Consider the following 16,496-nt stretch of genomic DNA (forward strand, 5'->3'; position numbering starts at 1 on the left):
AACCATAAAACTTACTTTAATGGCCACCACGTGACCGTTTATGTCCAGTGAGCCTATCTGGACGCGCTCCGGATGATTTTTACGATCTAATTCATAGACAAAACCCCCCGTTCATTTAGCACCCAAATGTCGAAGAGCCAGAAAGGGGCCTAATAAAGTTTACAGCTTGAAAAGTCAAGCTGATGCGTCGAGAGGTGCAAAAAGACACTTTGGTGTGGGCTGAGGAGGAACAAACGCCAGCAAGGTGAGTCAACACCAAAAAAAAAAAAAGATTCGTTTCAAACTTTTGAGATTTAATAAATATACATAAAATAACGTGCCGCTTGCAGTTCCAGTAGAAAGTTTATTATAATTATCATGATTAACAGCAACAATGTCTTTTCAGTAACTTCCAGTCTTTTTTTTAAACATTTACAAAAAAATGGACACCACGTGGGTTAATACACAAAAAGTAACAATTTTTGGAAAGCCTTAATGCAAAACAAAAAAAAAAAAAAACAATTCAAAATACAATGCGCATATACTGTACAAACATCACTTTGCAGACTTTGGGAGGCCTTTATCGCAATTTACACCACACAAATAAATACAATACACATAATATACTGGAGATACACAGAAAATTGAGCTAAACAAGCTGTGACTTGAAGTGCATTCGCTGGTTAATAGGTAGCATTTTCTCCCTTCTTTTTTTCCTTCTGAACAAGAAATAATTTAAAGCAACATTTATTTAGTCGTTTTGCTAATCTAAACAGATCTGTACATTTAAGACGGCGTATTTGACCACTACGTGAAAATAAATTTGGATATAATGGTCCTGCATGGTGGAGCCGTGTCTCTGCAACCCCCAAGAGTGGATATGACATAACTTTTATTTTTGTCTCACTCCTTATCAGGGGTGACGATGAGTTGTGGAGGAGAGGGGGCATAATCAAGGCCTATACCCCCCCGCGCCCGCAGCCATGCTCATGCTCTTCAGCTTGTTGTCCTTCTTCCACTTCATCCTGCGGTTCTGGAACCAGATTTTGATTTGTCTCTCCGAGAGGCACAAGGCGTGTGCGATTTCGATCCGCCGCCTGCGGGTCAGGTAGCGGTTGAAGTGGAACTCTTTTTCCAGCTCCAGGGTCTGGTAGCGGGTGTAAGCGGTTCGGGCTCGCTTGCCCTCTGGCCCGGACAAGTCTGGTATCGAGGGGGAATAAGAGATGGGCGTTAAATCACCTGGAACGCTTTTTGGGATAGTGTAGAACATTTCTAGAGTATATTTGACTCTTAAAAGATTATATTTGGTCCCACTCTAAACACAGCAAACTATATGAATATATTAATCATCCAAGGGGTAACTTTTACTTGTAAAATTGTCATACTTTTAGAGGAAAATATAGCGTAAAAATTACTGCCTAATTCCAATGAGGGGTTGGATAAGTACAGTATCAATAAAATTAGCAACATTTAGGGAAGTGGCGTGACGTCACGACTCTTATTTTATCATAAGTCACGTCCTTTTATTCTTTGTATAAAATAGTCCATTTTGACGGTATTTTACACGTACACGAGCACGTGGAACTAACCTGTATTTTGTTGTTAATCATTGTCGCTTATAATGTTTATAAATTGCCTTAGTCAAAACATGTATGCATCAACTTAAATTTCGTTCACGTATTGCGCGTTTTTAAATCAACTCAAACCAAATAAGAAGTTGGTCTCCTTCTGTGATTATTAAAAAATACATAACTCAAATTAAACTTGAACCTACAGAATTTTGAAATGTGACTTGTGTGTATATGCACTCAATTTAGATAAAAGTGAGTCACATTTTTACTTTAGCCTGTGAGATTAAAAGTCACCTGAATCGACTTTTCTATATTGGCCACATATATGACAACACGAATAAGGTGAGCAACACAGCCCCTGGCTAATAAACCCAAAGAGAAACTCAAGTTTACCGTGACTTATGTGCAATTTTCTCATCCACGGATATATCTGAGGCTGGGCCGGGTCGCTGGCGTTCTGTGGCGTCCCGGGCGCACTCCCCGCGGGTTTTTCCTCGTCCAGGGGGGAGCCTTTGCCGTGCAGCATAGTGCCCCCGCCAGATCCCGAGCACGGGCTGGGCAGTGAGTTTTTCACGGCTCGGTGCTGGGTCCGAGACTCGCTGACCTGCGTGGAGGCGGCCACCGAGGACGGGCAGGGGTTGGGGATGGGGTCAGCCGCGGGGGACAGAACCGAGTTGGAGGAGCTGCTGGCGACCGACTGCGTGTACCTGACCGGCTCCGCCGCGGGGGTGGCGGTGGCGGCCGCCGAGTGGCTCGGGGAAAAGGCGGCAGTCCGCTCGCTGGCCACAAAGTGTCCGGTGGCGGTCCGGCCGACGCTCAGGTCCATTCCGTTGTAGCCATAGCCGTACCTGCCCGAGTGCATGGCGTTGGCGTCTCGGTATTGCTCGTCGGCCGAACTATGCTCTCCATAATTATGTAACTGGAAGTCCGCGCCATTGGGATAGCGACCGCAAAATGAGTTCACAAAATAGGAGCTCATTTGTTGACAATTCCGCCACTCGCTGCGTATCGCTGCTGGATGATTGTTGTGATTGCAAGAGGAGAAAAGCATAAAAGCAAAAGCCTGCTTGATTTGTGGCTCTTGTGCTTTAGCGCGTCCTATAGCAGCCTTGCACAATTTATGATGAATTATGGAAATGAGTGGGCCATGGACTTGATTCTCTCCTACGTAGGCACCCAAATATGGGGTACGGCGGAGTATCACGTGCTTTTGTTGACCAGTCGTAAATCCTGCTCGGTGACCTCCGGAGGTAAACTCGCGCGGGGTGGGGATGAGGAGGACTCGCTGGCTCAGGGCGAACTTTGCCTTGTCGAGGTGCGCCATCCTCTGGCGCAACTGTTGCACTGACGCCGCCTGCGGGGTCATTCGGAGGTTAACGAGCATTGCGGCAAAAAACGCCGGCGAAACAATGCCAGGCGAGGAGGCGTGCTGGGAGCGCAATTTCTGCAGCCAGAGGCTCGAGCGCACCCATCACAAACCTGGTGTGCGCGTTAGCAAGGCGACGAGCGCAAATTGGGCATTTAATGGAATAAAAGCCATTCTATCTAGAGTTTGCACTCATCTGCATGATCGTAAAACGTTTCTGGTAGGCGTCTATGGGGCACACTAATGAATAAATGTTTGGGGAAAGAGGACAACTCAAACATGTCCATAATACGCAATTGGGGGGTGTACAACTTGCATTGTGTAACCGGATATGTATTTCACGCGTTCATGAAATCACATTTTACACTGTTTTATCCTGATTGGATTGTTATTTAATATGAAAGCATGCGTGAGGGCAAACAATTCCAGTCTGAGTATGAATAACGTGTATAATAATCATTTGGAACTTTAGGCCAAAAAAATTCATGCTATAAAAAACAAAAGTAATTTGAATAGGCATTTGACGTAATTATGTGAAATTGATCAATGTATTTATAAAGAGTATGTGATCTATACTCATATACATATATAATTTACGTATATATATATATATATATATATATATATATATATATATATATATATATAAACATACTGTATACATGCCTACAAACATATACACACGTGTGTATATACACACATTCATAAATATATTAAAATATATGTATTCACATATAGTATACACTTGCGGTGCACTATGAACACACACCCAATTTAAATTAAATGTATAATAGTAAATAAAATACCAGGTGAAAGTTCGTCAATACTTTCAGACTTGAAAACGTTAAGAGGTCAAGAAATTCAGGCTATTAACTCTTGAAAATGCAGAGCTGTCAATTTGAAAGACATTCCAAGTCCAAATCGTACAGCACCATCCACATCATAAAGCTGACTGACAAAATTGGCTAGAAAAGATGTGCAAAGCTGTTATCTCGCCAAAAAAGTGTCTATACCAAATCATTCCATAGACATGTCTTCATAATGCCGAAAATGTAAGTATTCACATGTTGAAACAAGGAAAAAAATGCGTTCACAAGGCGTTTCCAAATTTCTAACTACTGAACACACACACACACACACACACACACACACACACACGCACACACACACACGCACACAATCAACTTTTAAACTACGTATTGCCTATTTTGTTTTATCTTCTATATACATAAAACTTACAGCGTTCAATACTTAAAATTCAATACGATAAACGATAAATAATAAATAAACGATAAAGGCCGTTTTGGAGAGAAAAAAAAAAGTTTCCTATGGCTACCTTCCTGAGTTGTGTTCAGTATAATTTATTGTCCCAAAGCGAATCTCGTTTTGCAGAGAGAATTAAAGACAGGACCATTTACAAACGGTGAATGCACTTTAAAACAGTCGAAACATCTTAAAATACACTATAGAGACACAAACTTGACGAATCAAAGAGAAAGACATCAACAGACACGCTACAGTTTTTACTTTTCAGCGAAACTTGATGGGCAAATGTAGTAATACGATCGAGGTTGTAAAAAAAATGACCTAAAACGATATAAGCAGCTGTTTAGCTATACACAGAATGCTCCATAATCTATTGTGTCCATCTCAAGGTCCTAAATATCTGAACTGCAGGGAAATACAACACCGCCAAAAAGCGTCCAGGCAGGAAACTAAATAAAAAGCATGACGGTAGCTCCGTTTGGTCACATGCACACTTGTGGAATTTTTATGGCACCCCTTGCCTCTTTGTGAGCTTGTGAAGTGACTTTTGGGTTCACGCTTCCACACCCCGGAGCAACTATTTGCTTTGCATGTGCACAGGCCCAAAATATAAAAAAAAACAAAAACAAAAAAACATACTATGTGCTCTCGTATAAAATGTTATACTGTAGCTCCCCTATTTTGTAAGACGTTGATTCGTCGTACGAGAAGGACATTGAAGTGTGTGCATGTGTTTCCTACAACAGCTGATTTATGACGGGCCAATGGCAGCAAAGTTCCCACGAAACCATTTCCCCCCAAGTCGAGACAAGGACACACCCAGGAGCTAAAAAGGGGGCATGCATGAAAAAAAAAAAAAAAGGAGTGGTGGTCGTGAAGGGGCGAAGCAATAATAGGGCGGCAGTGCACTCTGCAGGATCCTCACACACTAACATGTTTTGCAAAAAAAAACATCAAAATAAGATTTTATTTTAATCGTCGTAAATCGTTAAATTATCAGCACACAATTGCAAAAATTAAAGAATGTGAAGAGTTTGATTTACAATTAGAATTAAATCTTGAAATTACGTACATTTTACATGCTCATAGTGCAAATTAAATCGACTTGGAAGCAAATACAACAAAAAGAAAAACATTGCACTTTATTAATGTATTACGATCAGAGAAATTCCTTGTACGTTAAAGATGGTCGTGATATGAGTCAACAGTCAAGCATTCGACACCATCTGGGTCGTATGCAAAAAAAAAAAAAAAAACTTGTAAGATGTAAGATTCATTGTGACCACGCACGCGCACCCCCGTAGCGCCCCAAACTTCAAACACATATTTCCACCGCAATAGAGGTCAACGCACCAATCTTTGCCCGTCCGACATTTTGAGACAGGCGCTGCTACCGCGTGTCTATACCAAGCAGCCACAAGAGGGCGACAAACACGCCCTCTTCGCTTCTCCCAAACCATCCACAACACCGACTGAAGCCCAGCCCAGTTTAAAGTCAACAACAAATAAACACACGCAAAGGGATGCAAAGCACGAACGAGTGTAGGGGACATTCATATCGTGGCAGCTGGGTGATTTTTTTAATGATCAGGAAAGCATCGATCATTACTGGTATCACAGATATTGCATCACTATGACCATTGCTATTCTATTAAAGCTCACATAGTGTAAATACTAGCGCTGTCTTACCTTTTATGTTTTCTTCCATGACAAGACTTGACAGGAGGTCCTGTGGGACTCAGTGACGCACCGGGACTCTTTGCACACATCTTGCCAAAAGCATCCAGTCACGTCTAAAATGACGTTTTGTGGCTTGAAATCCTCTAAAAAGGAAACATGAAAAAAAAGACGTGAGAGGTTGAGACTTAAAGAAGGGCGGCGGTGAAACCATCCGTGTGGGAGCCGGAGCCTGTTTAATGAAAGGCTGTTCTATTCCTCGATTGGAAATTATATATAAAAAGTTCATGTTCACTGCTCCCGACCACGTGACGAGCCGCGGCCAATGAGAGGCCGAGGTGGCTCGTAAAGCCGGATTGCCATGTTGTAAATTTTCATAAACAACAACGGATTTATGGGCCGGTGCTGGAGAAAGAAGGGAGGGAGGGAGAGAGAGAGAGAGGAGAAGACGGAGGTGGGGGATGTACAAAGGAGGAGAGGAGGAGGGAGGCAGGTCAACAGCAGGCGCCATCTTAGAGAGGAAAGAGGCAACGCAGAGTTCAACAGTAAATTCTCCTTCTGGTGCAGCGTGCCCCGTCTCGCATCTTCATAGTCCACATTCCCTTAAGTCAAATATCAGCCTTACTCGCGGATACATTTTTAAGCGTATAGTTTCGTTGAAATATTTAAATAGATTAAAGCGATATTATATTTTTATTGTTACAATTACAAAGTCAGCCAGGGCGTGAATAATGTCCAGCTATGTGATGATTGTAGCAATATAACTTTGTTATATTATAATATTATTCTATTTAAATTTTTAAAATGTATGGCCAAATATAACAGAGCCCTGATAAAAGAACACTGATAATAACATCAAATATCGTTATTGTGGTAGTGGGTTGTATAATAATAAATCGATGATTTGTCAAAGTCATAGTTGTATATTTAATTTGGTGTGACATTATTTTGTGATAAGAAATTTCCTCGTTCGGTGTAAAACTTTGGCACATTTACGAAGCGCGCGCGTGTGTGTGTGTGTGTGTGTGTGTGTGTGTGTGTGTGTGTGTGTGTGTGTGTGTATATCGATTGGTGAGTCTAATCAGTATTTTATGTGTGCATGTTTAGTGAGTTTCTAAATGGGGATGTATTGATATATTGAATTTGTCTAGTTTCTTGAAAACAGGATGTTTAATGTTTAATGTGAGACCAAAGCATTTGCGTCTTAGGGTTTAAAAAACATTACTGGAATCTCTGAAAGGAGCTTTGGGTATAATGTGTTTGAAATGTATATATATATATATATATATATATATATATATATATATATATATATATATATATATATATATATATATATATATATATATATATATATATATATATATATATATATATATATATATATATATATATATATATATATATATATAGTGTGTGTGTGATCAATTTATATAATTTTAATATTTTTTTTATTTTAAAATGTATTTTATTCTATTTATTCTTTATCAAATATTATTTGTGTCCATATTATTAATATGCACCAATTGGAGCGGCGTTCCTAATTTTATTGTACAACCTTGCGCAATGATAATGATGCAATGATAATATAATACAATTAAGTGATATAATACAATTAAGTGATTGTATTATATTATATCGTACTTTCTATTATGAATCAGATTATTGTTTGTGTGTGTCTGTTCCAGTGTCTTGCCTCCTATGCTCATCCATCGGAAGATATCAAGTTAGTCTGATTCTTACATCCAGCTCTCCTAATGTCAGATTTTCATTCGTCTCTCTGGCAGGCGGAAGGTGCAAAAAATCTCCATGTAAACAGAAAACTTATTTCCTGTGTGGAATCGTATTGCAGTGTTTACAGATATAATGTGAAAGATGTGCTGAATATTGTAAACAATAAAGCATTTTAGAAAAAACGCATTCAGAATTAAGCTTTTGTCATTTTACAGTTAATTTATAAATGTATATTTTGTTGTAAATATTCCATTATTGTTTAATCCATCTCAGGAAAAAAAAAGCAGTTTTCACCATTGCAATGTAAATCCACCTGGCTGCCATTCAACTGTCAATATAGCGCTTATTGAATGGACATCGAATGAAACGCGTTGGGAAAAAAATCTTTCTCCGCAGAGTGCAGGCCCAATTAGAAAAGTCTAGCTTGGGAGTGCAGGAGAGCGATTTACACAAAAGGTCACTTTTTTTACAACCACAAAGGGGATAAGAGGCTATGAGAGTAATAGGAGTGCAGAGAAAACCCCCCAACGGCAAGGTCTATTGGTGCTGAACACAGAGGCGCTGACCAAATGAATTTATGGCTGCAAAACTCATTAGTTGCGCAGTAAAACTTTTACGATTCCTCCCTTGCAACACCAGTGGCTTGGCGAAATTAATTGAAACGCCAATGGTTAGGCTAAGTATCCTTGTGTTGAGGGAAGAAAAAAAAAAAAGTCACACTTGGAGTCAGTAGCACGTACCTGCTGTTTGCATCATCCGGTGTTGTTGGTTGCCGGGGCCGGATGGGAGCAGCTGTCGGCGAGCAAACGGGCTGCAGGCTTGCATGGGAGTCCCGCCTCTGGCCGTGGGGCCTGGGCTGGACTTGGGCCGGGACTCCAGACGGAACCGGTCAAACACAAGATCTCTAGCAGAGCCACTTCCACCGGACTGCACTGCAAATTGCACGGCTGTGTTTGAAAAGAGATTACCTCCACACCGCCGTATATTTACCAAGAAGCCCATCCACATAATAAGAAATCATATTTTCTTCCTGTCTGATTTGTTGGGCCAGAATCCTCAGTGTCGTTTTTACGAGGTTGTGTGATATATGACAGCAATACGGCCTAGATTTACACCAAACACCATTTTGACCGTGCACCCAGGAAATCCGTCACGTGACGCTGGCCTGCCCATTTTCAGCCAATCGGGAGGCAGATATGAAATCTATCATGGCGCAGGTTGCACAGTGAGATTAACGCTTCTTGCTCATAAACATGAAACGCATCACATTAAAGCGGCCCATCACTGAGAACTTGAGTGAATATATGCACAAACTTGAACACAAGTTTTAAGAATGCATCTGTAAAAAAATCTGTAAAATATCTTAATCGTCTATTAGGAATCATCCAACCACTGTAACACAAAAACCCTTTGAGGGGAAGCTAAACTATTAATTTAAATTGGAAACGTATCGTATTTAAACTGACTAATATGGCAATGATGTTAGTTAGCAATACAAAGCAAGCAGATTTTTTTTACTCCACAATTTGCCTTCTTTGAAAAACCAATTTTTTAAACAATGCCTATTTAGTGTATCGCCAATATGATGCTTTATATATATATATATATATATATATATATATATATATATATATATATATATATATATATATATATATATATATATATATATATATATATATATATATATATATATATATATATATATATATATAGGTGTGTGTGGGGTTTTTTACCATATACACACCTATATGTACACATACACTTATGTACGCAGACGTCTATACACATATTTGTATACATATATAATTGAAATACGTAAATATACAGATAGATAGATAGATAGATAGATAGATAGATAGATAGATAGATAGATAGATAGATAGATAGATAGATAGATAGATAGATAGATAGATAGATAGATAGATAGATAGATAGATAGATAGATAGATAGATAGATAGATAGATAGATAGATAGATAGATGGATAGACTGTGTATTTACAAACACACACAAATATATACGTACACTTTAAATACACGTATGTGTGAATGCATAAGTGTATACATACATACATGCACACAAGCGTGCACGCACACATACACACACACACACACACACAGACACACAGGGACATTCAAACGTACACGCATCTATACACACTCATACATGTATACTTATATTAAATTATAATACGATTTACCGCACATTCCTAATGGTTCGTTTCAGAGAAGAATGATCGAGAGCACAAAATTAAAATCACAGTTATTGTATATTAAATAATGTATCCAAAAAAAAGGTATAGCCACATTGAAAGACGCCCCAAAGACAACTACCGGTAGGAATAAAGCCCTAAAGATTATTTTTAATACTCTGATAGTATTTTTGTCATTGTTATTTTATAATAAACTTCAGTAGATACATTATATTTAAAGCGATATATTTTCAACCTTACATGTGTTTTAATAGTCTAAACAGTCTCGGATTGTCGTGAGACGTAATGATGAACGTCCAGTAATCCACCAATAAATATAAAAATATAGACAGCCGCCTTTTTACGGTGTTATATTTATAACGATTACAAAAGTACCTTATTTTTTTTCAATCACGACCGTGAAATGTAAAACATAATTACAAATACATGAACAACTGCATGCGCCCATGAGAGTTGCAGCAGTTCCTGACCCTGCGCGTGCTGATTCCTCTTAAGCGCAGTCAAGTGTTTGGCTGGTGCATGTGCAGACTGTTAAAAAGGTGTGAAATTGTTTGGCTGGACTCTTAAAAATGTTACTAGAGAATTTCGCCCACCGCCGCAACCGCAGCAGGTTCATTAATGCGGACGTGTTAGAAAAGGCTGCCGTGGATCAGTGTCGCCACCCACTGGAGAAGGATGAGAAAGACAATGCACAACTTGGTTCGTTTTTTTTTCGTCTACAGCTGTATTGCATAAATCAGTCAATTATATTTGTGTTGAATTTTATATTGTCGAGAGTTGATCTGGTTAGATTCTAGTTGGTGATTTTCCTAATATATTAACATACCCTGGGAGAATTTTGAAGAAAACGATTAGTCACACGAAGCATGCTTACATTTGTTTTAATTAGATTAAAATAAGGGTACAAACGTTAAACATAGCAATAAAGAAAACAACAAGATGGTCCCCATTCAGTCATCAGTCATATCTTCACAAAATAAATGCCAGAAATTCTGCCAGGGTATGCAAATTTATTAGCACAATCATAAGTTAGCTCATGCCAATAAATGAGATTGAAAAAAAATATGTTTGTCACCTTCTGACACAAATCCCATCATGGATGTATTTTCGTTTCGTGTTTTACATACAAAAACACATGGGAAAAGAAACTTGAGGGGGGAAAAATAATCGAATAGTAAATCGCAATATTGATATTGACGAGAAAATGACAACGATATGTACTCTGCATACTAAGGTAGCGCGCGTGTTTATGGGAGTCTCGACGCTGTATGTGCAACGAGGGTGCAGAGGGCGGAAGGTTCCCAGGTAGAAACAAAGGCTGCGTCCAAATGACCGTGAGTCGTGCAAGCGCGTCCCCGTTGGGAAGAGTCCAATAAAGCTGATCATTTCCGCTCGGCCTTTTGTCCAGAACCAAAGAGAAGAAAAAACAAATGGCTGCCATTCTGGAAACAGCCTAATTGTGTCTGGACGGCCATAAAGCCATTAAAAGTGGAATGCCAGACAGTATAGGAGACCAGGCGGTTTATTGCGCTGTCTCTTGGCGAGTCTTTGAAGTTTGGGTCCATCTGCGTCCCCCCGAAGCGCGTCACAACACACTCGAGTCTCCGGCTTCAAATGCGCCTCAGAATAATGTGATATTTTCTGCTTTGAATGGGACTACCACGCGGATTTTGAGAGCAAGAAAAAAAAATGCGTGGGCAGATCAAAACGTGCCAAAACAAATTCTCTTCGGTACAGAGTTCAACCATGCCTTGGAGGAGGTCGTGTTTTAGAAAGCCTCTCAATGACGAATACTCCAAATATCCTGATTTACTCCGCCAAATGCATTTTCATTTTCTTATTTAAAAAAAAAAGAAATGCTAGCTGTGTTTCCAAGCCCTCCATGTCTTTTTCTTGTTTTGTGTCCTCTTGCCTCGCAGCGCTTTGCACCCCATAAAATGTTATAGCGGTAATTGTCTTTTACGGCTCTATAGAGCCATCACCATCCTGTACTGTAACGTCCAACACGATATGCTCATATTTGTTTGGCTTCTGAACAAATTTCCATTTTTAGCCGTCGGAGAAAAAACAACAACAAGGCAGCGTCGATTAAGCCACATTTGTGCAGATATAATTTGTTTTATTTTAATAAATAAAGTACAAATTACATTTTGAGAACCAAAATTCGAACGGTCGGCTGACCGAGAGGTAATCAATTATAACCTACAGTGTTGTTATTTTGAATTTCTCCTCACTAAACAAAATCATTAAATTCAGGCTTAGCTAAAACCAATCAAGAAATTCTACGATAATTTGCCATGAGAGGAAAACTAGGTTATTGTAGGTAGCTGATAAACACATAGGTAGTCAGTCATGTCATGTAACATAGAGCTTCTGATTCTACTTTAGGAGGTTTCTGAGATGTAGCACCTATGTTTTTTTTCCTTTTTTTTTTTTTTTTACTAAACTCAGTCATAATTCTAGGAACAACAAAATTCAACACATTTTACAAACTAGCTCAGGTGACTGTGAAATAGACAACAGAGAACATCCAAACACAAACACAAACAAGTCTAGACCAGGCCAAATAATTCACTTTAACGAGATACTAAGTAAAAAATAAAATACATATGAAAAGGGCAACTAACAAAATAGGGTAGGGGGGCACTATTAAAATTGTGCAATATAAAAAAGGTAGTCGCTTCAAACGAGCCTAACATGCTTTTTATACAAGACAATTAAGCCCAATGGTTTCTGCTATATGGAACACTAAAACGAGTTTTTCAAGAAGCTCCAGCAGAGCGCATGAGGGGGGAAAAAAAAGCACGCCATTGGCCTCAATGTGATTTTTCTCCTCGACTCATCAGTCACTCATCTTTCGACGCGCCATCTTTGTTAAACTTCTTCATCTTCATCCGGCGGTTCTGGAACCAGATTTTAACCTGTCTCTCCGTGAGGTTCAAGAGCCTGGCCACCTCGTACCTACGGTCCCTGGTCAGGTAGGTGTTAAAGAGGAATTCTTTCTCCAGCTCCAGGATCTGGTGTTTTGTGTAGGGGCAGCGTTTTTTTCTCGTGGCACTCGCGTGGAGCCAGTTGGACACGGGGTTATCTGGAAAGAGTGAGGAGGGAGGGGGGGTGAGGACGCGGTTTTTGGATGGGACCAGAGGCTAAATGCATAAAACGCATAAACATGGATGACGAAAGCTGCTGAGATAAATAAATAGCCATGGTTGCAAGGGTTGCCAATTAATGGGGACCGTTAAGAAAAGGTTGGGCGTGGGGACGAGGGGGGGCACATAAGGAAATGGCATGTTAAGAATGGCATCTGAAATGACACGCGCCCCTGACTTGACATTATAAGAAGGGGAAAAAAGACGCAGGAGACTTACTCGGATCCAGGTTCGGTTTCTCTTCTCCTTCGCCGGTCACGTCGCCTGCTCTGCCGGCTAGCGCAGCCTCCTTCTCCCCGGCTGACGGCACCGAGCCGTAGTCGGACAGCAGCAGCGCCGTGTGCGAGCCGGCAGCTTCGGGTTTGATTCCATAATGGTGGGGCGTCTGTAATCCGAGCGAGCCGGACATGGGTTCGAGGAGCCACGACTGGTAGCGGGCGTCTGACTCGGCCCCCACCGGGCCTTGGGGGTGCCCATAGGGGTGGGGGTACACCGACGAGACCGTCCCCGGGAACTGAGCGGGGACGTGGCTCCACGACGGGCCGAACACGGGAGCTTTGGACGTGAAGGTGCAAGGTCCGAGCTCGCCGTGCTCACTGATGGAAGGGGGGTGCTGCCTGCCGTGCTGGTACCCGGGCCCGGAGGGGTATCTCGGCATGGAGAGCTCCTCGCTCTCGGGGAGAATGAGAGAATCGACGTAATAACTAGTCACCGCTCCGGATGTCGACATGGCGGCAAACTACGCGTTCACACGCACGCCAGCAGAGCCATACAGCAACAACAACAACAAAAAAAGCACGCACACACACATACACAAGCAGTAAAGACAGCCTCACAAAATAACAATGTGGAGAAATCAAGTAGCAAGTTGGCCCCTCGCAGAACTACAGTGGGTTGTAATGTGGGAGCCACGCCGCCAGCCTATTGGACGGCGAGGCGCACGTGATCATACAGGCTGAACAATAAAGTATAAATCAATCCCCTCTGGTCATTAAATACGCGCACAGTCCCCAATAACAAGCAGAGTTGGGAAAAGAAGAATAAATGAATAAAATCTGAGAGATTGGATAAGATATGAATGAAATTACAATGACGTAAAGAGAACAAATGCTCAATTTTGCTGCCGCTGCTGCTTCATGTTGAAGCCTTGCTGCTAAAGACACACGATTTTCTAAGGTCATTTTATGAGCTCTTTTATAGGCCACGTAAGCACCCCGCTAACCAAAACACAATGTTTAAAACAGTTCAAGGCATGCAGGAATTTTGATTAAAAACTACAAATAAGACAAACGTTACAGCGGATCGTTTACCTATACTTACAAACGTCGTCTAATTCTTATATGCTTCGCAATACTGTTTTAATGAGATTAAACGTGGAAAACGGCAACATTGAAGTGGTTGTTTGCAAACCTACAATTTGAATAATGTGTGCGTGCCCGTGTTGTGGTATGGAAATAAAACATGCTCATTAAGTTTAATGTTGATTGGGGGTTGCTTTTAACAACATTTTCCTAACTTACAATTCACCACACGAGCTGCACTTGCGGCAAAAATACACAGACAAGCGAATACGTAGCGCCACGGTACGGCAAATATGACGAGGCTTTTAGCCAGGGGGGAAAAAAATCAAAATATTACAATAGTTAATAGTCAAACGAATTCAGAAACATTTTGAAGTATTTATTTTACAAATTTTAACGAACGGTTTCTTATAATATGTTGTTTTCACCCTGCCCACGTTGTATTTTTTTTAATAAATCAAATTAAATAAATATACATGCGTTTCATAGCAGCACTTTCGTCGGCTAGATGTGTTAAGAAATTCCGAAAGAACCGCGTGTATCAAATTAAAATAAAAGCGTAACTATTACACAACGTTGACCACGCAATTAACTGCGTAAACACAAATCAAATGATTTGTAAACAACAACCATGGCGGTTTGTGCTCTTTAACCATTCGTTCGACTTGTTTATTGTTGGCAAGGCTATTATCACGTCTACGGGCCTGTGCATATTTCACGCTTAACAAATAGTGTTACAGTAGCTCGGAGAAACCTTACACTTAAATGCAGCAAAAATATGCAAGTGGCGGCTGCGGTTTGCTTCTTTGAAAATTAAATGACGCTACTAAGTAAATTGGACACAAATATTTCAAGCATGCTAGTTTTGATTTAAAAAGAACATAGACTGCATTTCAAATAGCAGTATAAAATAGTTTGTATTTTAGGGAGCTAAAACAAGAAGGAACTACTTTATATGAATAAATTACTGACATTCGTGGCAACAATGTTAGCAAAGCAAACAAGTTGTTTGCTCAAATGATTTGCTGAGTTGTTTTTCGCTTATATCTAAATATAAGGACAATACAGGACTAAAAATTTCATGACAGGAAACGGTAATATATAGATAATACGTCCCAATTTAAATTTTGATATCCTTAAAATTGAGTTCACGCGTTTTGTTAACGCTGCAGTGAATGAAGCCTCTAATGCTAAAGCTTTTGTGTCACACACGAGTGTGTGTATTTTTGCATGTGCGCTAAACAGACAATTGCACACAAACAAAACTGGGCAAAGTGTACATGTGTGGACTGTCACCTTATAGGTGCACATTGTTTGGCAAACAGACATCAAACGAGGAGGAGGGGGTGGACAGGAAGGGCTCTGAGAATAGACCATCAACCAACGCCTCAGATGAGGAAAACACGCCACTATATTGCAATGACTCTCAGGCTGTAAACCTAAATCAGGGTGTTTTTTTCACCAACTTTACCACGGGGGCTATTCAGCTCGTTTGCTTGGCTAGATAACAGCCTGTCTGGCGGATCTAAACCTCGCCATAAAGCCCCTTCCCCTCCTTTTGTCTGAGCCTATATTGCGCAGCGGAAGCATCCGGTCTCGTTTGCCCGCGGAGGTCGCTGTTGGCCCATTCACCTTCCCCTTCCCCTCCACTGCAGTGGTCGTAACCGAGGCCTTGTGTCTGCATGGGGCGTCTGCGACAATACATCTCGTGGATGAAAAAAAATGCTATTTTTAAAACAACATATCATATTATTATGAGTAGTGGTTGTCGATACGATTGGTGTGATGATAGTTTGGGAATAAAATGATGTTTGAAGAGCCTTTCTTCAATCAATACATTCGAGGATCAGGTCACGTCATTCGGATCACGTTATTCATATATTTTGACTTATTCAATACATTTGCTCTCCATTCGGCGTCGAAGTCCATAACTGGGGCAATTAAGACAGTTTCATGTTGCAGAGTTAGAAAAATGCACCCCAACAACATGAAACTACCTAAACCACTCGACAGTCCATCCGGGGCCTCACGTCACCAAACTAGCAAATAATCAACCCAATCACACCAAAAGCAACCGGAACCGATGAAAGCGGAATCACACTTGCAGTGGATACACACTTGCTCTCGCACACGCGACACGACCACACGTTTAAACGCACTTACCCATGCGTCACCCCTGTGCCGGATTCTGTTAATCCCAAATTAAAAAGAGCAATATTGGATCCGGGGTGTATGAAAA

The 16,496-nt window shown here is 40.6% G+C and overlaps 3 protein-coding genes across 3 annotated transcripts in view; all 3 read right to left on the reverse strand.

The window, feature by feature from the left end:
* hoxa3a (homeobox A3a) overlaps positions 1-6,015 on the reverse strand; it is a 28,773-nt gene extending 22,758 nt beyond the window's left edge. Inside the window, exon 1 of the mRNA XM_088405746.1 lies at positions 5,872-6,015. The gene's annotated coding sequence lies outside the window, so the exon portion shown is untranslated. The remainder of the gene's footprint in view (positions 1-5,871) is intronic.
* On the reverse strand, positions 330-5,995 carry hoxa5a (homeobox A5a). Its single transcript, XM_088405750.1, has 3 exons — positions 5,872-5,995; positions 1,944-2,904; positions 330-1,179 (listed from the first exon to the last, which is right to left on the reverse strand). The coding sequence occupies exons 2-3, from the start codon at positions 2,872-2,874 to the stop codon at positions 932-934; spliced, it is 1,179 nt and encodes a 392-aa protein (XP_088261876.1). The 5' UTR covers positions 2,875-2,904; positions 5,872-5,995; the 3' UTR covers positions 330-931.
* A 6,206-nt stretch (positions 6,016-12,221) lies between the features above and the next one.
* hoxa9a (homeobox A9a) lies at positions 12,222-14,253 on the reverse strand. The gene is made up of 2 exons (XM_088404901.1): positions 13,176-14,253; positions 12,222-12,895 (listed from the first exon to the last, which is right to left on the reverse strand). Exons 1-2 carry the CDS (start codon positions 13,684-13,686, stop codon positions 12,654-12,656), a joined length of 753 nt encoding a protein of 250 aa, XP_088261027.1. The 5' UTR covers positions 13,687-14,253; the 3' UTR covers positions 12,222-12,653.
* Between the last annotated feature and the right edge of the window lie 2,243 nt (positions 14,254-16,496).

The sequence above is a fragment of the Hippichthys cyanospilos genome, chromosome 21 (assembly GCF_059441005.1).
Source record: "Hippichthys cyanospilos isolate Australia breed blue-spotted pipefish chromosome 21, RoL_Hcya_1.0, whole genome shotgun sequence".
Taxonomy (NCBI): Eukaryota; Metazoa; Chordata; class Actinopteri; order Syngnathiformes; family Syngnathidae; genus Hippichthys; species Hippichthys cyanospilos.

Excerpts from the sequence above, each read along its gene's own strand:
- hoxa9a (XM_088404901.1), bottom strand. The coding sequence starts at position 13,686 with ATGTCGACATCCGGAGCGGTGACTAGTTATTACGTCGATTCTCTCATT. Across the intron at positions 12,896-13,175 it reads GAAACCGAACCTGGATCCGA|ATAACCCCGTGTCCAACTGG; the intron begins GTAAGTCTCCTG and ends CACTCTTTCCAG.
- hoxa5a (XM_088405750.1), bottom strand. The coding sequence starts at position 2,874 with ATGGCGCACCTCGACAAGGCAAAGTTCGCCCTGAGCCAGCGAGTCCTC. Across the intron at positions 1,180-1,943 it reads AAAATTGCACATAAGTCACG|ACTTGTCCGGGCCAGAGGGC; the intron begins GTAAACTTGAGT and ends CCTCGATACCAG.